Source organism: Anabrus simplex, chromosome 2 (genome assembly GCF_040414725.1).
Source record: "Anabrus simplex isolate iqAnaSimp1 chromosome 2, ASM4041472v1, whole genome shotgun sequence".
Lineage (NCBI taxonomy): Eukaryota > Metazoa > Arthropoda > Insecta > Orthoptera > Tettigoniidae > Anabrus > Anabrus simplex.
In genome coordinates, this window is record NC_090266.1 from 979,951,384 (window position 1) to 979,975,643 (window position 24,260).

The 24,260-nt window shown below is 37.0% G+C and overlaps 1 protein-coding gene across 2 annotated transcripts in view; it reads left to right on the forward strand.

Annotated features, from left to right (window-relative positions):
* The window catches only part of Atg1 (serine/threonine-protein kinase unc-51-like protein Atg1), a 431,394-nt gene that overhangs the window by 307,835 nt on the left and 99,299 nt on the right, over positions 1-24,260 (forward strand). For both annotated transcript variants that reach the window (XM_067141810.2, XM_067141811.2), the window contains one exon: positions 10,311-10,414. In XM_067141810.2, the coding sequence (XP_066997911.1) occupies positions 10,311-10,414 (104 nt within the window). The remainder of the gene's footprint in view (positions 1-10,310; positions 10,415-24,260) is intronic.

The window sequence follows — 24,260 nt, forward strand, 5'->3', positions numbered from 1 at the left end:
ATTAAGTTCCATTAAATGACAAAAACGTAGGTGTGTTGTAACTGCCCATCTTTTTAAATGGTACAGTAAATGGACACAGATACCGTACAAATATACGCCTACTTTTTTTCAAATGTTATCAGATGATGGGGGAAAGAACAGATATTTCCATTGAAATTCTGTTACAGCCCATACTGGCGATGTTTCCTTAGCTGATATAAAAAAGTTTTTAGTGACAGGGTTATTTCTATAGGATTATGGCCTCCTCGTTCCTTGATATTACCATGTGTGACTTATCTGTGGGGGCACTAAGAAATTAAGTTTATAGGAATAATCCTTGCAGTGTAGAGCAACTGCACAGGAATATTACAGCACGTATTAGGGATAATTTTGTGACCGCTATTTCGAGCATGTACATAAATAAAAATAATAATAGAAATTGTAAATAACATAATAATAATAATAATAATAATAATAATAATAATAATAATAATAATAAGGTAAAACCAGTAGTAAATAATATAATACATAATAATATGACTAAGGTAATAGTGGCGGTGTATTGACATCAAAACATAGAAGCGTAACGAGTATCTATTAAATACGCAATATAAGAAATAAAAGGGTACAAGTACAACCTTCATACCAGAGATTACCAGATAACCGCACGACACACAAGACTACCAAGCTTATCTGTCCTTCGACATACACACAGACAACATCAAACTACCAAAACAAGTGTGACGATCACTGAATCAGCATAACCAACGAATGGTAAAAGGCACAGACGACCTCAATACTGACTCCATCTCACATCACAAGAACACAGTACACATACACACACAAAAACACCCGTGCGATGACACATCAAGAAGTACCCACAAAATAAAAGGACAGAACATCAGAACGTGACCTCAAGTACCCTTGAACTTATCACACAACAATGAGACTCTTAGGGCCAATATCGTACTCCTAAGAGAGGAATGGCATCTCAGCACCTAAAGCTCCAAATCTCAGCGCGCGCACACACACACACACACACACACACACACACACACACACACACACACACACACACACACACACACACACACACACACACACACACACACACACGCCTACCCAAGGCACAATTATATTCAAAAATCGTAGGACAGATACAGCACAGCTACAAATTTAGAACCGTACTCAGTCTAGAGAATCCCATACTTCTACAAACTGAGTACATAAATTTAGAAGACACGAACCTGTAATACAAGAAATTTTAACATTGATAAAATCGAACGAGACAAAACAAGCAGGAAAATTAACTAAAAGGCTTAACTAAATCGCGATACCTTCAAAATTTTGCTAGTGACAAATTTAAAATAACCGAAAGAAAATCTTGACAATCTGCCAACCTACTATGAATTTAACAATAATTTATGGCTCAGCATAAGGACACCAAAATGAACGTTTGCAGAAAATCATCCTAGTATTCATTCTACAATAACAAGGGACATCATTTTCCATCTAGGCAGCTAATACCAAGAAAAAGATTACGAGGAATCTCATACCAGATACACTAGATTTCGAACATGTCATGAGCACAAGTGCAGATCCGTAACCCGTCAAATTTGCCCATAATGAGCCTCAGCCTAGCTGGTCTAATAATATGGAGAGCACAGTTCTCCCTACAAGACTATCACAGTCAAATGTAGTACCATTCCTAGAAGTATAGGAAGACACAGGTAAATAAATATACGTGACAAGGAAACAGACACTTACACGATGGAAAAGCACAAGACAAACTAGGAAACTTTCGAATTTTAGCAGCTAGTAGGGAAACAATCACCAAAATAGTCCCATACCTACTTGGAAACGAACCCAGATCCAGCAATAGACCAAAAACAACACATGACCGGAAATTTAAATTTAAACTGAGCTAAAACATGACGTAAAATTTACTTTAGAAGATCACACACGTAGAATGGTACCAAATATAACATACCAGGCGACAAGAAACAAAATTTACAAAATAATTTGCCAAAACACGAGATTTACGAACAGGAAAACACTCGAAGAAATAGACGAAAATTCACAACATTACCTTAAAATTGTTGCCAAAAATTTACCAAAAGAGGAATTACAGAAAAACTAAGGAAACTCCATGCTAAAATTTAACCAGAACACAATGATCACTGACAATTCACGCTACAATTTGCGTGGTCTAGAAGGAAAACAAGCAGAACGCGACACTCGATAACTTACGATGTAAGGTGTGTACACTTCGCAGTGGGTCAAACGCTCAGCTGTTTTCAAGACACTTCAGCTGCTCAAGAGATAAACATGAATTCAAACACGGGAGTACAGTATCGAGACAATACACAGCACGATATCACGACGTACTTTAAAACAACCGGAAATTACACAAATGTTACAATCGGAACACAAATGGAAGAAAACTAGACATAATCAAACATATTGAAATCTATCAACGAAGACTTTCGGAAAGCGAACACAGCACACGAAATGTGAAGATATCACTACTACAAAACACGTGGTCAAGCGAAACCTTGCCACATAAGAAAATTTATTAAAATTAACATAACCAAAACTTGTTACAAATAGTGACGCACCACCTCCTCCAACCGTTAATAAATTAATTACAAGTGAAACACAACACAAAACTGCACATCGCGTAACGAAAACACGTGGTGAAATTAACTCACGCAAGAATCATAAAAAAAAACAAGAACCGGGAATTACGAATACACACGGAACACTTACAACTATATTCAAACTTAAGATTAAAATTAATTTTAGAAAAGTTAGCCGAGAATGATCATTGTAAGCCTTTTATCCTTTCCATAACCACGCTCTGCTACCAAATGTGACCACTATTTCGAGCGTGTACATAAATAAAAAAAAATAATAGAAATTGTAAATAACATAATAATAATAATAATAATAATAATAATAATAATAATAATAATAATAATAATAATAATAATAATAAGGTAAAACCAGTAGTAAATAATATAATACATAATAATATGACTAAGGAAATAGTGGCGGTGTATTGACATCAAAACATAGATGCGTGACGAGTATCTATTAAATACGCAATATTAAAGCAATTATAGAAAACACTTACAGGCCTAAAATGACAACTAAGAAGGGATAGTGGAACGTGCTGGAAGCCCTAATGAGGTCCATAGGAACGTATGACGTTATGGGGGAGAAAAGACTTACATGAAACACCCTCTAGCTCAATTCTATTAAAAATAACAGATAACCAAAATTACACGAGACTAAGTTACATAAGAGTAGCAGAAGCTTTACACATTGACAAACGGAATAACTACGAAACCAAAACACAAATGAATGGATAGTTGATTAAAAGACAGGAGGAGAACTTTAAATTACGAGATCGAGAATCTAGGGCAAACCCAAGACACGTTGAATATTAAAATTTTGAAAATCACATTAACCAAGAAAATACTGAAACGCAATGGAATTAAATTCAATTAAACGAAATCAGAAAACATTGAAAATAACATGAAAATAGCACTGAAATAACACTTACCTCGGAAAGGCAGGAGTTCCCGAGGGTAGCCCTCGAGCGCGAACGCTCGCTAGGGCGGTCGGATGGTAAAAGACGCCGAGCAAACGCATCATTTTTCCAAAGCCGGCAAGAAGACCGGATATGGCCCGATTACAATCAACCAATAAGAAACAATTTCCACTAGATTCTCGTTTGCCAATACATTCGCATAACCATGTATGGTTATTTCCTTTCTACAGACGCTAGATAAATTACATCACTAATTTCAACATCCCTAACCGCACGTGCGGTATAGGCTGTTCCAAATTAAATGTTACCAAATTACATCATGATATACGAATCACTTTATCACTCTTGCAATGTTAATGATCCAATCTTGAGGTTTTCTTAATTTACATTTTACTATTGCCTGAAAGAAAAATTATTACACATATATTTCAGCTACATACACAAATATTCCAGCAAAGTCCAGAGTTCTTATTTCTTCATTTCTCAAAATATTACGAACAAAATAAAATCCTTCAGTTATGTTAAATTTAAAAAAAAAACTTTTACATTTCCAAACTCTAACTTCTTGCAACACACAACATCCAGTTCCAGTTCTCTATACCAGCACAGCTTACAAATTTCATCGAAAGGAATGTGTGACTGCAGATAGACATTACTTTCATGGACATCACTTTCAGTATTGCCTACAGCAAGTATAGTGTACAGAAACTGAACACTGTGGATGCTGAGCATAGAGCGAGGGGTTATGGATCAAAAGTCTCAGCTAGTGACACACCATCCTGGCAGTTAATGCATGTGCTGTGCCAGCCCAAGGCTTCTTCTTCTTCTTCTTCTTCTTCTTCTTCTTCTTAATCTTATTCTTATTCTTATTCTTATGCTTCTTGGGATTTACTTGGGCGCTGCTGAAAAGCTAGTACCCAGTCACAACACTTACTGTCACAAATCTTCAAGAGAAACAGACTAATTTTTACTTATGATGGATAGAGTTGTTGAACACTTGTAGAAACACCAGGATTACAGGTCGAGAACGTGATGTCATCATAGGGTACAGCAAAGAGATTGGGTTACAGTTATGTAGAGGAGGATGCGAGTTAAGAAGCTCATAAGACTTGCTAGTCAAAATCACTTAGAGTTTAATGTTACAATTATCCAAAAATTCTGGAATAGCAAGAACAAGTGAAGGTGTTGGCTGTTGAACGAGGCGAGCGACTGTTGTGGGTACTTGTACTTTTTGTGAGCGTAAAGTATGGAAAAAACGTTTTCTATGTAGGGCGAAATGGGAACATTGAAAGAATATGTGATTAATGTCAGCCATACTATTATTACATGAACACATGGGTGTATCCGCTAACTTTAATTTGAATTTATAAGCCGGAGTCAGAGCATGATTAAAGCGTAATCTGATAATTGTTATAATATGTCTGCGTGAATATTTTGTTGTCGAAAACCATGGGTGACTAGCAATACTTGGTTGCAGCTGATAGTAATATCTTCCTTCGAGTTTCGCTGATTGTGTCCAGTAGTGCTGCCATTTTTGTTGAATAGCAAGTTTAATAATCGGCATGAAATCTGTGTAAGGGCTATGGAAGCATTTATTCCGGTTCTGGATGCAGCTTGTTTTGCCATTTTATCAGCCTGCGTTGTTCGAATGAACTTTTATCCATGTTAAAGTAATATCAGCACCATTTTCATCAAGTTCAAATAAAAGGCGTCAAATATTGCAGATGTACCAATTTGTATAGGACTTACATGGCATTAAACTTTGAAGCACACTGTAAAGGAATCTGTAAAAATGATCGCTTTGGAAACGTGGTTATTTTTAGGTATAGCAAAGCTTGTCGTATAGCGAAAGCCTCAGCAGTAAATATCGAGACACAGTTTGGAAGTGTGTATTGCTCACAAACGTGTAATTGCGGAATGTAATATGCGGCCCCCGTGCCGACATTTTGTTTGGATCCATCTGTATATATTATGAGAGTAGGATTGAAATCATTTATCGCCATTTTAATTGTTAGTTTAGGTATTTCAGAAAGTTGCATTGTGCTGTTATTGAAGGAAATGTGCTGAGACACTACAATATTAGGTTTGTAGTGCATAATATTGTATGGCATTGTATTGTTTGGAAGCGAAATATTTTGTTGAATGCTAGTATGATATTGTCACGTCAAGTTGAATGCGTCTAACAAAGCAGGAGTTCGTGATTTCTGTTGCGAACGTTGCCGATATTTCTCCAGTAATTGTAGTTTGGGTAGGATGGGATGTCTAGCTAGCTCCATTCGGGGCAATAAAAATTTAAAAGCTAAATACAAACGGCGATAGTGCAGAGGCATGTCACATATTTCAACAAGTAACGCATTAGTTGGGGAAGAGGGTAAAGCACCTACACATAATCGGAGTGCTCGATGTTGAATTACGTTGAGCTTGTGAATAAGAGTGGAGGAAGCAATATTAAAACAAAAGGATCCATAATCTAAATGCAAGCATATTGTATGCCGATAAAGTAATAAAGCCGTTACGGGATTAGCACCCCAGTTTCGTCGAATTGTTAATTTCAATATATTGGTAAATTTTTGAGTCTTTTTGGAAAGGTATTCAAAATGGGGTTTCCAGGACAGTTTATTATCTAAATATATACCAAGATACTTGTGCACCTAAACTATCGGAATTATAATATTTGCAATTCTGAAAGAGTCTGTATTATACATGCGTTTATGCATGAAAATCATGGCCACATTTTTAGTAGATGAAAGTTCCAAACCATGCTCGTTTAACCATGCTTTAGCAGTAGTTAATGCTCGAGTGATATTAGTTCTGCAGATTTCCAGACTTTCATGAGAAGAATAAATGGCTATATCATTCGCATAAAGTAATATTCTTGCATCGCGTATTACGATACCTTCTAAATCCTTTAAGTATAGAGCAAATAATAGGCCACTTAAAAATGTCGCCCTGAGGCAACCCATTAGATGCGTACCATACATTTGACGTAGAGGTTTGGCATGTGATTTCCATTCGCCGAAAATATAAAAGATGTTGGAGCATTTTAATAAAATTAGCAGGGAGGTGTAAGTTATGAAGTTTTGACAGTAACATGTGTATGGGCACATTGTCATAGGCAGCTTTGATATCAAGGAAAGCAGCAATTGTTCCATGTTTGCGTTGTTTTGCTAGCAGCAAATCCGTTAATAATATATTAATGGGATCCGCTGTGCTTCTCCCTTTTATAAAGGCATATTGATAGACGGGTAGCAAATTGTGATAAGTGAGACACAATAAAAGCCTTTCCAACAGAATACTGAGGGAAACCTTCCTTAAACATGACCCTGAACAGATTCCTCTATATTCCACGAGATTAGTAGTCAAGAGTTTTGGTTTCGGTATGGGCACAAGAGTAAATGTACGTATTCCACTCAGGAGGAGGAACATCTGAGTTTAGTATTTGATTGTAATATGCTATGATTATTGCATGTGCATGGTAAGGAAGATGGGATAGCATTTTATAGGTAATATAGTCCGGTCCAGGAGCAGAAGTAGATTTCTTGTGGAGTATGTTAAAAAAATTCTGGGTAAGATATAGGTTGGGAGAGTGTGAGAAATTTATCTGGAAGAGGCACTGTAGTATACTGCTGAAATTCTTGAACAACAAAATCCGGAGTTAATGTGTCGTAAAATTGGGAGAGCTTTCGAAGTGTAGTTCGTAGAGTTTATTGCATCCCGTATGAGCTAGTTTTTTTTATAGCAGCCCAAATATCCTTAATACAGGTGTTTCTATTGAGGGAGTTAATAAAACATTTCCAAGATTCTCTTCGTCTTTCGTTGAATACTTTTCTCAGGTACGCAGTGTACTTTTTATATTGCAAATATTTGTCAGGTGTGAAATTTTGATTTAAACTTCTGAGCAGGCTGCGTCTTTGTTTCACCATAGCGGCGCATTGCTTATTCCACCAGTGTATGTTAAGTCGTCCAGTAGTATTGCTATATTTGCGATAATGAAAAGGGTGATATATATATCTAGGTAGTTTTGAATATGCTGATATAAGGAAGTATAGGCAGAAGATGTTTGTGATGCGAATTTAATGCGATTTAAAATATAATCATGAAAGAGGCCAAAATCAAAATCTTGCAGTTTCCGTGTTCTACGCTGGAGTTTTAAAACCATGTTCTGCGGATGAAGTTGTGTTATAATGTCAATAATTATAGGAAAGTGATCACTTAGATGAGTGTCTTTGTGCGTGTACCACATTGATTTATGGACAATATTTTCGGAACAAATTGATAGATCTACTGCACTATTAGGGTGCCCGGGTGGAGATAGCCGCGTAGGGGAGCCATCATTTAAAATAAACAAGTGTTTTTCTTAAGACTGCATTAAGAGTATGACGTCCTTTTGTTGTGATATCGACACATCCCCAGTCAGTGTGATGTCCGTTGAGATCATCTGCTATTATTAAACTGTCTTGGGCTGAAAACTGTGAAAAATAGTGATGCCATTGTATGGAAGGTGGGCAGTAGAGGTTCACGATAAGGAAATGTTGTACTCTCACAGCCAAGGAGTATGTGTTACGAATCGTGTAAGGTATTAAAACGTTAGAATATGGTATTTGTGATGCAATTAGAGTGAGTACCCTACCATACCCACAATCATAGAGTCGTTCAACATTATAACCCTGGACAGAAAATGTGGAGTCAGGTTTTAACCATGACTCTTGTAATATAAAAATGAAATGTCGTATGGCTTTTGGTGCCGGGATATCCCAGGACGGGTTCGGCTCGCCAGGTGCAGGTCTTTCTATTTGACTCCCTTAGGCGACCTGCGCGTCGTAATGAGGATGAAATGATGGTGAAGACAACACATACACCCAGCCCCCGTGCCATTGGAATTAACCAATTAAGGTTAAAATCCCAGACCCAGCCGGGAATTGAACCCGGGACCCTCTGAACCGAAGGCCAGTACGCTGACCATTCAGCCAACGAGTCGGACAACTTGTAATATAATAATGTGGGGATGATATTCTTGGATGAGAAGTATTAATTCATGCTTTTTTGGAGTAATACTCCTACTGTTCCATTGCAGTATGTGCATCCTCCTCTACGAAAAACTGACTAACCTTGTTAAAGAGGATTTTTAATAAATGAGCCCGTTGAGGTTCACCCAGAACGTCTGCTAAGCGCTTGAAGTCTTGCAGTATTTCTGCTTGAACATTTTTTGTTAATCGCAGGAGTGTAGGGCGATCAGATGAAGTCTGAGGACATTCTGAAAGGGAAGCTGTGCTAGTTGACTGTTCCACTTGCACCTTTGGCTGTTGAGTCTGTGTAATAGATACCCGTGGAGTATGCTCCAAGATAGGATTGCGTAAGATCGCGTAATAGCCGCTCTATCAAAGCCTGGCAGGGGAGCTGGTCGAATTGGTCTTTGAATCACTTCAGTGAATTTCCGTTTACGAGGAGTCTCTCGTGGAGGCGTCGAATTGCTTGTACTAAGCTGTGGAAATAGATGTGGGACACTAAGGGGAGAAAATCCTGTCGGATGGAGTTTTTCTTGTGCATCCTGGAAGGAAATATTGTCCATACACATCATGCGCTTGATTGCGATTTGTTGCTGATGAACTTCACATCTATCGGATCCTACACTGTGATTCAGCCCACAATGTAGGCATTTACGCATTAAATCAGAACATGTGAGAGTTTCATGAGTCTTAGAGCAGTTGCCGCATCTTGGGTATTTTGTTCTGCAGTTTTTGGCTGTATGCCCATATCGTTGACACTTCCCGCAGATAATAGGGCGAAAAATGAATGCCTGAACCTCTAGTGTTACATGAAAAATATTAACAAATACAGGTAAAGTTTGTCGTTTACAGGTTAATTTTATCGTTCCCGTAGGAACAAAGTTAGCTTGCCCATCAACTGACACACGTCGATTGAGCCGTTGGGCTTTAACTATAGGAACGGGGGATTCAATGTACTTGATAATGTCCTCCTCGGTTAATTTCTTATCGACTCCCCGAATTAATCCAATGCGATACAAGCTGGATTCCGGAATGAAAGCTTTAAGTTTATGAGAAGTCAAAATGGGGTGTTTGAGAAAAATGTTGGCATTGTCAGCTGAGTTAAATAGAATTTGAATGCGCTTTGCACCTTTCGGTTTGATAGATATTATACCTACAATTTTACTATCGTAGAAGAGCCTACCAAGCGCCATGGGATTATTTCCAGTGTTTTTCTCATCAGCTGACTCAACATAGATTACGTACGGACCGCGGTGTCCTGAATAGTAGTAAATCAGATTAGTTATAACAATCTTGTCAGATTGTATAGTGGATGAAGAGTTTTCACCACCGAGAGCTGGTGTGATGTCACTATATTATTGGTTGACCGCACTGCTTCTTCATGATCAATATTACTAGAAATGTCCATGTCTGGTGAACGATTAGTACCACCACCCCCACTATCGAAGAGAGCCATACATATACCGTAATGCTTGCACTATGGAATACTGCACTTGTCGCACACGACACAATTAGGAAAGTAGAACCGCACACTACCACTGTTCGAAGCGAACTGTGAGCCCAAGGCTGAGTGAACCACTCTGTAGTAGAACACTACTTGTATCTGGAATGTTACAGCTATATGTTCTTCTTCATATTACTCTCTGTTTGGAATAAAAGTTCACAGATATGCCCTCAGCTGGAAGTGTAGATGAGAGTTAAATAGGGCAAGGATTGTAAATGTTTTACATTCTTTCGGTTTCACTCATATTAATCTTTATTTATTACAGAAGCCGGAGGATTTCAGCGAATTTTCCATGACACTCCTGTACCTCCCTTGGAAGGTCCTATTACATTTCTTGCTCCTGAGCTTCCTGAAGAGACTTTGCTTGAGGTGAGTGAATTCTTCTTCTTACTGTGTGTATTATTCAGTCAAGTGAAATATCCCAGATAATGATATCAGATTTAGCACTCTATACCTGATTCATAAAAGTTTGTTTGAATGTATAGCACTCTTATGAATGACTGATTTGAATTGTTTGCCCAATCTAAATGGTTATCATCCTTGAACCTTGTGTATGGGCCGAACATGGAAATAAAATGTATGTAAAATTGCTCCTGGAACATCTCCCTGCCAAATTGTGCAAGTTTGTCACAACTAGGTGTCGTAATATATGGGCGAAGATTGTTGTAAAGATGTCTGACTTTTGCAAACTCATTAACCTTGAATTTATTGGCAATTTGCTTTACGTCGCACCGACACAGATAGGTCTTATGGCGACGATGGGACAGGAAAGTGCTAGAAGTGGGAAGGAAGCGGCCTTGGCCTTATTTTAGGTACAGCCCCAGCATTTGCCTGGTGTGAAAAATGGGAAACCACGGAAAACCATCTTCCAGCTGAGAATGTTGTCACACAAGACGCGCGCGTGTGTGTGTGTGTGTGTGTGTGTGTGTGTGTGTGTGTTTGTGATACACATAGGACGTGGGGTCCACAATTTCACCATCCAGAAATTTACGTCCTTTTTCAGCATAATGCAACAAGTGATCCTAAGATAGTAATATTCTCAGGTTGCACTTGCTCACCTTGCAGCACTACAGTTTTAAGATCACTGAATTTCCAGAAGGAAATTTAGTTGAAATACATATCTACCTGTTCAGTAGTGTATAACTATTCATTTATAATAAATAGACAATTTAATCTTAAATCAGGATATGTTTTGGTCCTTGTATGGACCATCTTCAGCTAATATCAAAGATACAAATTTAAATTTGAAAAGTACAAAGACAGTTAAATCAAAAACAAAATACACAGATGCAAATATATCTAATAAAATAATTGCTATTTGCACATAAAAATAGGAGGAAAAATTGATTATTCTGGTGTTCTTTGAAAAGCAAAATTAACAGAGTACAAATAGAGTTAAATTAAAAATCAAACACACAGACATATTTAAAACATCTTATAAAACTATTACTGATTTGTGTCTAAAACGAACATAAAAGCTGGTACTTTTGGTGTTTGCTAAAGAGCAGCAGAATCGGTGTTGGAAAAATCAAATCTAAAATGTTTCTTTGTTATAGTGAAACGTAACAGTCATCGTATAATGCTGCTGCCTGTTCTTCAGTACGGAACAAACCGAGCTCGATAGCTGCAGTTGCTTAACACTAGGATTACCAAACACTCTTTCTACCTACTTTTACCGGAGCGGTCATTTTGACCGATAGTGGCACGTATTAGTTTCTTGAGGATATTGGTGCCAGAAAAAGATTCGAATTGAGTATAAAAACATCATAGACCATAATTTAATTATTAATCATGCATGATTTGTAAACACTATTATGAATAAATAAATAAATAAATAAGTTCACTAGTAAGGCAGAATGTTCTTACACACTTCTTACATTATATACATATCTGCATGAATGTCACTTTCTGCTTTTCAACTTATTTGTCGCACTGTACTCACGCCTTGCTTGGTCACCTTTGAAGTGAACTTAACCACAGACCAGTTTTCTACAGATTGCACACCTTTCAATTGTCTTGTTCCCATTGCACGCTTCTTCCCTGATTGATGAAAAACTCAGCAAGACGCAATAATACGTGTTCACTAAGGGTCCGATCGGTGGGTCGTGGTTCATTTTTTCCAAGAAAGGGAAAACCGTTTACAACATACTTGGCTTCCACATCGACAGCCAACCAAAATTTCATACCAAACTTTTCTGGTTTATTGGCCATATACTGCATAAATGGGCATCTAGCTTTCGATGGAAAGAGTTGTTCATCCACAGTAATGTTCTCACTTGGTCTGAAACATATAGTGAAATTAGATATAAATTTGTCCCGCACAACAGATACAAGCGCAAATCTGTCAATTTTTTGGTGATCCCTGCTGGTAGATTTTCCATCGAATACAAGAAACTTCATGATATCCAGGAAACGGTTTCGTACCACAGTTTGGGAGAAAATTCCAGGACCCCACTTCTGTAACCACAGATTGAGAACGTTCGTGTCGGCTCGATAAGTTCCGCGTGCGTATAAAATACCAATGACAGTGTCCAATTCTTCCAATGAAAGTGTCCGTTCAAGATCGGTCAGAACTTCGCGGGTTCCAACCTCAGTATATCATTCGATGTGGCGCAGCTGGGATTCATCAATAAAAAGACAAGATATAGCGGCAAAAGTTCCTTCAATGTGGCGTTTTGCATGTCCTGTGGGACCTCGGACTTCCCTCAGTACATTTTACTGTCCTCGACAGCTTGGCAGGCTTTGTAGATCAACAAGAGTCCGCGCTGTTTCATCCAAAGCGACTTCTTCCTCGCCGACAGTCATATGCTGACCACGCCCATTTGTTGACTTATCACAGCGTATGCTCGGCCTTCTGTAGTTGATATTGTGCTCCTTGCCAGTAAATTCATTATCTTCCTTAGTGTTCCCTTCACCTGCAAAATATAATACCAAGCTTACTTACACTGTGCACAGAATTACGTAAATACAAAATGAGTAACTTCAAATAGACTTACCTTTGTCATCAGCTGCTTTGCTAGTGTGCGTGCGTCACCATTTGGCGGGTAGTTCCCTAACCTTTGAGGTCGAAGGCTGCTGTGTGATTTTATGTTCACATGGAAATTCTACAGGCTCGACGCAACTAGAATCACTATCCAAATAATTTCTGTTTGTCAAGTTTTACACGTCTTCACAATTATCAAGGTGTAAATCAGTCCCAGATTCATCGCTTGATTGTGATGGGGAAATTATATTCTTATGCTTCAGAATTTCGGCATCCATTTGCAGACTACGCGAAAATACGTTTCTTTGGGGTTGTTACGGGGTTACCCGTGGATCAGCAGAGGTGAAAGAAGTTGCCGGGATGAATGGGTCTAACTACAAAGTCAAAGTTAATTTAAATTTTAACAAAGGTTATATTTTCTTGAAACAACAAAATTTAAAAAACTTAGGGCCATTTTCTCCAAATCGAGTTAAACCTGGTATAAATTAAACCCGTTTAACTTTAGTACCTAGTTTAAACTTGCGTCCATTTTCTCCACCAATTTCTGACACTCATTTAGTTTAAACGGGCGAGCTGTCGTTAGCGGAAACGTTGGCTGCACTGAAGGAATAATCAAAGTCATGGTCGATTGGAATTGGCCAATCAGAGCCAAGTAATTCAATGACGGACATTTTTGTAATAATATCAGCTGTTTGTGGTGAATTAATGCTATCATTCGTTGTGAATAAAGAAGAAATTCGGCGGGATATTAGCTTTACTGATAAATAAATTGTTTACATTTGTGTGAAGTGTTGTGTCGTATAATTTTACCCATTGCTGTCTACAATTTGTTGGAACGCACTATTATTTCTTATTTTTCTCTGTCATGCTTTACCATAAACAAGTACCGTGGGCCTAATACGTGTCTTTTGATGTCTGTATTGTCTTACGAAACACACGGGAACGTTGAAATATTAAAATCCTGGTCTTTCAGCAATAGGCCTACGGTATTCCTTTCCTCAGAAAATCAACATTTATGTGAATTTCAAGTAAACAAATTCCAAGCATGCTCGGGATCTATCTCATATTAAAATCCATCGCCCTCGGCCGGGATCAATCTCACAAACCTTGGATCCAGCAGACAGACCACTGAGGATGTATTATTTGGAGATGTATTACTTGATTCCATATTCGTTTATAACATAACCAAGTTCGCGATATGTCGTACTGTATGCATAATACTCTTCTCCCTATAGCATTAATATTTCTATTGCTGGTATGCTGGCAATAGTTACGATGAAACATTCTTAACTATAATTTATTCTATTACAAGTTTACTAGCAAGCATGAAACACTTTATTGTTTTTCTGATTCTATAAATATATAATCTAGCAATTAGAAAATGTATACCACCGCCTCTCCTACCGTGCCGGTCAACATTCTGTTGGTAAAAATATTTTCGACAAACTGGATTCGAACCGTCTAGTCACGGATTCGGACGATGCTGACTTAACGCTTTTGCGACCATGGCCACCAGACACCGCATGGAGAGTGGACGTATTACACGACTTATGTACGAATATTTTTATGCTTCACATTACAGTATTCATACCACCAACAGTATTTTACAGTATATAATATTATAAGGAGACTGCAATTTAAGGTCTGTGGTCCCCGTTGTTAATAAGAAAAATGCCTGCTGCATCATACCTTAAAGCAACCACAATCATTGCTTCTAGCGAAATAGCATTATTTCATGCAGTTGACGTTATAAATGAATCCTTCTTCGATACTAGACAATCCTTGCTGTTCACTTATGAATCCATAAAAAAAACACTGTTACATCCGATTTTCCAAGATTGTAAACTTTTGTTGGAATGCGGCTTCTTAACCTCACTTGCACATCAAAATTATTTCCTATTTAACCAAAGACTTCAATAAATTCTCCCATTTTTCTAATGCTAATACTAGGTTATAATTTTAGTACGTTTTCTATTAAAGTGCTGCAGTACTGGTAGTCAAAACTAACCCTTCTACTAGGAAAATCACAGATATGTTAATAAAATGTCAAGAAGGTTGAATATAAACAGCAGTTTAAACCTACAATATACAAGGTTTAACTTTGAACAAAGTTTCAACTTGATACAAGGTTTAAACTTGATACAAAGTTTAAACCAATATGGGGAAAATGAATGTTAGTTTAAACTCAGACTTAAACCAGATTAAAATAAACCCAGTTTAAACTCATTCGGAGAAAATGGCCTTTAGTGAAATAACACTGACCCAGCAAATTAGACACAAGACTTTGAAAGATCCAAGATTTCAGAATTTTAACACACTTGGGCTATAAACCCCTAGTTTTACAATTTTGAGCTCCTAGCTCAACTTAAAAGCTTACAATTTTACACAAAGGGCAGAAATCCCCTAATACCTCTGGAGCATTTGCTCCCAAATTTACAGTATCAAGCCTCCTAGAGGCACTTTTCCAACACTTGAAAAGAGCTGATACGTTCTCAGGTTTTTCAAGCCTATTCCAGGCAATACCAGAACTTACAATTCCTTGCCCACAAGGCACAACTTACAGAAAATGAAATGAGTATCTCGTACCCAACCTACAGGGCCTTCGTATAAAAGAAATAACAGTAAAATAAATGGCCCGAATACAAAATGAAAGGAGGCGAACACTTGCACTCCTCTATGTAGCTCCTTAAGACCTAAAAGGCACTAGGCCGATGAAACAGGGGCTATTCCCAAACTATGGAGGTGACTTGTATAAGAATTATTTAAGACATTAAGGAAGAGAAGAAAATCAGTTACCAAAATGTTGTCACCTCAAACCAAAATGAAGGGGAGCTCGAGAGGGTAAATCACTCTCTATCCCCAAATTACAGTTACAGATTTAATTAAGTTTTTACATAAGCCAGTAGAAAATTACATGTTTAGAAAGATAGGTTATATGGTAAAGGTTTCGGACCTTTCCTGCGAGTTAAACTGCTGAGCTAGCAAGAAATGAAGATGTTAAACGGCCATTACCTTGCTGAAGACCTGCTGCCTGATGAAAGAGGCACCACCCGCCTCCTGCTTCACATCCACACATGTAGATAGATGTTGATCAAATGGCCAAGAGATGTGAAAATCCACAGTTTATAAACCCTTGGGGAAGGTTCGAGACCTTTCATGAATAACTTAGCCACACCCTCTCAATTTTATTGGATAGCTTACAGTTACACGCCAAATCGAAGAAGAAGCCTGTGATTGGTAGGAAATTAATTACAGAAATTCTGGATTGGCTAAATTCAAAACTGGCGGAAGGAGAAGATAAATATTGCCAACCCACCAATGAATGAACGAAATTTAGTAAAGAACAAACTTAGGCATACAAAATTTCTTCAAAAAAGTTCCTTAACTTCGCACCAGGGTGCGTGATCATAGTTTTCTAGCAGAGACATCTATGAGAGAATGTCCACACTTCTTGAAGAACGGAAAACAAAACAAGTTGAAATGCACACAGTTCAGGAAACTTCACAATGAAAAAAAAACTTACGGTAGCGACATCTTCTGGGGAAAAGTTTAAGTAAGTTAAGTTCCAAGTTCGGTGTTTCTCCTGTAGAGGAGGTTTTATTGGCGCAAGATTTAAAAGTGCGGTGTAGGGGTGTACCGCCCGGTACAGGGGTAATTAAAATCAATCGGGAAATCTAGTTTGAATGTTTGTAATGAGTGAACACAACAATTGACTGCTCGTTACGATTGCACATCTTTCATTACTGAACAAATACTAACTATACTTTCCTGTCAGTGTACTTGAATCATTGCTTGAAAAGAGCCAACAGCTGTCCCATTGCAGCACAACAATAGGTTCTATTCAATACTACGGTAATAAAGTACACTGTAACAGCTTGTTAAAATGATATACCGTTCTAAATGATTGCCACAAAAGTCTGATCGGGTAGCTACTGCAATACCGGTCAAAATGACCGCCCGGTAAAAGTAAGTATATGACCTCATAGTGCTAACTAGAAAGGAGTTACGTGTTTTTGAAGCTATATGCTGAAAAGTACACTTAATATCAATAAAAGCCACCAAAGGGTTTGTATGTTCTAACCGTATAACGAGAGTGATAGAGAAAACAAAACTGAAAACAGTCATTTTGACCGCTGCGGTAAACCTAGTGTTAAGTGCTGCCAGTATCCAGTATTTGGGAGATAGTGGGTTCGAACCCCATTGAACAAAACAGTTAAATCAAAAACAAAATACACAGATGCAAATATATCTAATAAAATAATTGCTATTTGCATATAAAAGTAGGATGAATAATTGATTCCTTCTGGTGTTCTTTGGAAAGCAAAATTAACAGAGTACAAATAGAGTTAAATTAAAAATCAAACACACAGACATATTTAAACATATTTAAAACTGAAGATTGTTTTCCGAGGTTGCCCATTTTCACACCAGGCAAATTCTGGGGCTGTGCCTTAATTAAGGCCATGGCCGCTTCCTTCCCAGTCCTAGCCCTTTCCTGTCCCATCATCGCCGTAAGACCTATCTGTGTCGGTGCGACGTAAAGCCAATAGAAAAAAAATACGGAACAAGGAAATAAGGAATGGAAGCATAAAATATATATATTGAATAAAAAAAAGGCGAATAATTGATTAAAACTGCTCACTGATTATCCCCCTACCTCGAAGGAAGTGTACCGGTACACACTAAAATGTTGTCGAAATCTGTATGAGTACTAGCATGTGATCACCTTGTGATAGTCCTATCAAAGGGTAGGGAGTGACATTGGCAAACACTTTGTGCGTACGGCATGCTGATGGTAACCTGTTTGTTTTTAACTGAGAATTTATCATCTTTTTTTTGAAGCAATGTTTACTTCCCAATCTAACTCCAAAATTTTCAAATTTCAGGAAGAGGAATTTTTAGAACACGAACCGGGAACGAAAACTAAATTCTAAGCTAGTTTCCATTAGTATAAAAAGTGAAATTAAATTTATTTATTAAAAGAAATCCACTCTTAATATTACTGTACGATGCCCACTTCGCTGCTTCTCTTCTTCTAGCCCTATTGGAGTGGGATTCATTTCAGAACCACATTAATCAAAAAATTTCTGAATACTTTCCAAGAAACAAACTCGAAAACCTTAAAGCATGCAGCGCAACAAATAATGACATTAATCCTCCATTGAACACTACCCACAACTCTCACATCCTATTAAATATCCCATTAATTTACCTTTAAGCACAACAGAATGTGATATCTTCAATAAAATTCCGAAATAAAATTGGCCCAACCCTATTAAATATCACACAGATGGATCAGATTTGGAAGGACATTAGAGAAGCTGGATTGGATGTGGCGGAAGTAGTGGAGCAGGAAAAGTGGAAGGACAGAAAGGAGTGTAGAGGCTTGTTAACCTCACCCGGGCAACTGGAGTGGGACATCTATGATGACGATGATGATCAAATTCTTACGTAATTTCAGTACATAGTATTAAAATTAAGTAATAATTTGCTTCAGCCTGTATTTTTAACATGTTATCTACTTCTATTGGCCATGTTATTTACACATTTTTTACAGAAACTTGTTCTCTTTCATTCCGAATTGTGTTTATGGAACACCGTTCGACAAGTATTACTAATAGACTCCAATATCGCCTTCGAGTTTGAATGTCAACGAGAAAGCTCTCTAGTGCACATGGTGAGAAAACTATACCGAAGATGATCATTCGCATTCACTATAATCACTGCAGTGCATAAATATCAATAATGGAAAGAAAAAAAAATGCACGCTTAGTTGCTCATAATAACGGATGCATCAGTGATAGGGTTATCGCTGTAACCAAAGGATAATACACAGTTTAATATAGGAATTTTCAAGGGACAAGAAATAACTGTCATTACAGTGGAGTTCTCGCTATATACCTTACTCACTATAGCGGACATCTACTGTGAATTTCCTTGTGGAAATTCATTGATCTTAAAATTGTGATTCAATACGGAACGAGAATGAGATGCATTTATTGTAATGAACTATGTCCTGTATACTCAACCACACAAAATTTTGCCACTAGCTAAAATTGAAGAATCCGCCACATCAGAGACCCACCAATTGGGGTAAACGTGTACAGTACTGGTCATGAAACAAAAGTACACACAATATCTGGCATTTAGAAAGCAATGAGATAAGATTTCTGGATCAATGCATATCACATAAATAACGAATAACGCTGGAAATTGTTTCTAGAAGGTAAAGGAGCAGCAGTCTTTCTGATTAATAAACTCTTTAATAACATTCTTCATCGCTAAGTGGAGGTTACGCCACCTGCTCTGGCAGTGGGCTGTAGTAGCTCAGTTGGTTGAGGCGCCATATAATATAAACAAGTTGAAATGGTCCACCTAGTCAATACATTTAGATTTATTTACAATTTACCATTTCAAAAATACAGGTATCAGAAAGGAGCACGGTACAAGTTTCGGCCTCTTTAGGTCATCTTCAAATATTTTGAAATGCCAAAAATAAAAAAAGTACAATTATGAAACTTTAAGTGCTTTAAATAAAATTTAAATTCTTGTAAAAGATTGTAGTTGAAAGAGGCGTACCTTATTATATGAATATAAAACAATCTTTTGGTCTTCAAAACCTTTCATCTTGATAGGTATATGGCGAGCTAATTTCTTACTTAACAATCTTTTTCATTAAAATTTTTTGGTTCATATAATATATTGGTAGTCAAAGATTTCTGAATTTAAAGACTTTGCAGTATGTGAAATGTAATGCCAGTCAAGTAGTAGTGTTGCAATTTGAACTGCTGTCAAATCACGTTAGGAGGTGTGAAGTCTAAAAAGAAGGAAAAGACTGTAATGAGTAATGAAAAGGAGAAAGAAAGTTGCAAAGAGGAGAATAACCTTCTAAATTAACAAAGAATAAGAAGATAAAATAAAATAAAACTAACTTTCAATAACTCTGTATTTGCATCACAAGAAGTTAATATGCTGGGTAAGTTATTACTAAGTTGCTAACATGTTTGTCCTTGTGCGAGTGCCGGTGGCGTTATCAAAGGGTGGCAGAGAGGGAGGGGAGGGGGAATGTAAATAATGGCTTGAGATGCTGAAAGCAGACGTGTGAGTAATATGCTTGTGGCAGAAAATTAATCTTCTTATCAAAATTTATGATTTCATCGTATAAAACATTGACTTCCTCGGAAATTTCATTGAGATTGGAGGCTGCATTATATCTTTCATCAAAGTGACTTATGCATATTTTCCCATTTATTGAGTAATTTGCTTTTCTGTAAAACATTTAATGTGTCCATTTTATATTCAATAGAAGTATAGGAATGATTGCTCCATGTGCTTACTCACAGTGGGAAAACTATTATTTCTTTAGCGTCGATGTGTTCTTGGTAGTGGGTATTGAAATTCTTACCTGTTAGACATATATAACCTGCTTGACAATGATTGTATTTCATTCTATAGATACCCAAGTTTAAAAATGTGTTACTATTGTTGTTATTAATGACATTTGTGTGATAAAGTAATCTGGCGTTAGTGTTGTTGGTCTCGAAGGCGACATGGAGATTGTTTTTTGAAAAGTTTAGCAGCTTGAAACATCCTATTGCTGGTGTACGCAAAAGTGACATAATTCTTTTTTATTACCAGCAGTTTCTTTCTTGAGAGTGGTGACAGGTTTGTTCCCACTTTGGTGATGATTTGGTTCACGAAATTTTCACTGTAACTGTTTTTATAGCTATTTCTTTCTTACAATCTTTAGAAAGTGGGATATTTAAAAACTCCATGTATTAAATTATGAAAAGTGGACTTCTTACGTGAATTAGGGTGAAAAGAGTCCTGTTTTATTATATTAACTGTCTGCATGGGCTTTCTTTAGATATCATTGGATAGATGTTTATAATTTCTAGTACTTTTCAGATCTAAGTAATTCAAGGATTTATTAATTTCAGACTCTGAAGTAAATTTAATAAGAGGACCTAAGAGATGAGGAAATCTAAGGTGGTGGTTTCATCAGTTTTCTGATGATCAATAATTGCAAAAACATCATCAACATATCTATACCAGTAACAAATGTCTCCATGTTTGGTGATGATCTTGGTTTTTTCTTAGTTGTCTATATAAATATCTGGAAGAATGCCTGATGCTGTTGAGCCCATGGGAAGTCCATTTTGTTCATAAATGCAGTCATTAAAAATACATAAATTGTTATCTAGGACAAAACTTTAAATTTTTATAAGTTCTTCATGATACTAAGATTGCTGAATTTACTGAGGTTATCCTTTACTAAATCAATGGTATCCTTTGCAGGTATATTTGAGTACATATCCGTAATATCAAATGAGTGAATGGTGAAGCTGTGTTTCAATATTTTAGTGATATTGCAAAACTCTCTTGAATTTTTAACTGAAGTGTTAGCCAACAAATGATGTTTCTTTAAAGGTTTTTGAATGAACTGTGATATTTTGTAGGGTGGACTATTTTTAAATCTGATTACACTGATAAACAAATTCAATATTTTTTTGCTCCTTTCAACAAAAATGGTGATTATTTATAACTCGACCCCGCTGAATCCAAATCTGAAGTACACATGCTATATCACCTATCGTTTCTCTGGATTTTCATTTTTTTGTTTTTAATAAAATTAATTCCCTTCGTAATAATACATCAGAATTTGAAATGATTTTTGTTTGCTCATGAAATAAGATTTAAATATTGAAGAGAATAACTACAATTTTTTTTAAAAATATAAAATATAGGACTGATTTTGATTGTTCAATATGGAAATTACATTCCAAAAAAACAAAAGAAGAAACAATTTCTTATTCACATTTCTTTCTTGAACTTTTCTGTTTGTAACTGCCACCAGGAACCCCTCCCTTGAGGTTCCAACAGTATTCTGCTAACATGTTCTGTACCGATTTTCCTGCATATTGTTTCTCCACGACATAGAAAATCTCTTGCTGCATTCGTCACTAACCACTCAAGTGGGGGGAAAGTCCAAATGAGAAGGGAAAAAGTGAATTTTCAAGGACATATTGCATTGCATGCGCTGATAACACTGCAAGTTCTTAAAAAATTCCTTGTAATTGTCAGCTTTCACAATTCAAAGAAAATTACAGCATACTTCTCTGAAAGCTAACCATGCACATTTATATTTTTCTGTTAGCAGTTCTACAAAGTTGTCATCATGAATGATCTCACGGATTCGCGGCCCAATAAATGTGCCTTTTTTTAACTTCCTATCACTGGGTTCAGGATTCTTTTTTTTTCTTCTCAAGTACCCAAAACCCTCACCGTGTTTATCCAAAGCCTTAACAAAATTTTTCATCAGCTTGAGCCCTTATTGAAGTGCTCATTTAATTAATCAGTCATTTATGTGAATGTACAGAGTATATTTCATTTTTATCAAGTCTTGGTAACTGGCAGGGAACATCTACATTCATCAGTATATGTCGCAATTTCTACAGGAAGCTTGGAGCCCAGGTCTGTTTGCTCGCCAGTTATGTTTAGAAGGAGGGATTTAGACATGACGTACACAACTTAGAACAAGCAAACAATGGAACTCCAATGGCCAGGACCAACGGAAAACATTTCGGAAGCCCAGCGATAGGCTAGAAAATTTTACGAGACACGTTTGATGTAAGCGGCAGGTACGCGATGTGTTGAACCAATGATATGTATGGTAGCATCAAAATCAATTTGGCTAGGCATTGGTCTATGTAAGTGATGGCCCCAAACGAGCATAGAACAGTGTCTGAGAGGGCAAATTAATAAAAGCGACTAGTGCGTGGACTAGCTACCCGTTTATTCTGCAAGATTCTGTGCAGGTAACGTCATGAGAATAAGTATTATTTGCGCGAGTGTGGGTCAGGACTCGTGTATCTTGATCATGTGGGGACTTATAACTTTTGTTGAAGACTCCCAGACAGTATTTAAGTATTCAGGACTTTAAACTTTCGGAGAATGGCATTTATCTTTTGATTTCCAGGGGGAAAGAACAGTTTCAGATAACCATTTCCGTGCATAGTAGCCTGTCTGTGTAGATTTTTTTCGAGGACATAAACTTCACAATTTCCAGTCCAGCATTTAAATGGAAAATATTTGACCTAGTTACGGGGTTAGGTTAGAAGTGTTGTCCTGCGGCTGAATGGGAACTGGGTTTTCACGGTCAGTGGAAATTACCCCGACAGTAGTATTATAGTAACTAGCAGGTTCATGTTGATACAGTTTTCTACACCGTGAATGAGGAGATGTTTTAGACAACCTCCAGAAGCAGAAGCAGCGATGAAGACTGCAAGACCACATTTCGACACCAGGATGGAGACCCAAGGACTGACCCGGTTCTGTTCTGAAGGCATCACATTCGAGATGGCTGGTTAACACGATGGTGAGCCGGCTGTCCCGAAGGCAGGCAGCGATAGGTCAATGAAATAAATGAGTACTAGATTTTCAGTGTAATTATGTATGTGTGCACATGATTTAATGTAGCAAAAGGGGTCAGGTTAGTTTTGATATTTAATTGCAGTAGATTTAGCTTTTGTTTGAAAGGACTACGTCCTATTAAAGTAAATGTTAGGAAGCTTGTAAATGTAAATATAATTATAATGTAAATGTGGACCAATTGCATAAGGTCGCAGTTTGCTTTCTTTCCTTTTTATTCAGATTTTTAGCTGAGTGGTTAACGTCATTCTTTTTACGAGTCAGTTTTCTTGTTGTTAGCCTAATATATTTTTGATGTTTTTTTTGTTTTTTTTTAATGTTTGAGATGCAGTGTATGTCTCAGGGTTTAAAATGTAAATATAACTAAGGATTTAAATTAAAGTCAGGAAGGACTAAATTAAAGTATTAATGGGAGCTCAAAGTGTACGGAAACATGCCATCACATTTTTCTGGGAATTATTGCATGATGTGTGAACGAGAATGTGTGAGATGGTGGAGTTTGGATCCACAAGCTTGGTAGTGCCATCTTCATGATTATTTGAACATAAAGATAAGAGTAAATTAGTGATTGACTCAAGTGTTCCTCGAACGCAGTTTCCTATTCCAAGTTCTGAATATTAGAATCAATTTTTGGTAAAATTATTATTATTAATGTGAGTTTCTTGAGTTGAAGGATGAGATATTTCAGTAACTTTCAGATGTTCAGACATGATTGATTGTCTATGCGGCATTTTCTTAGTTTCAAGTTACGGTATTATTACAGAGTTGGCCACTTTATTATTCAAGTTTAAATTTACGTGC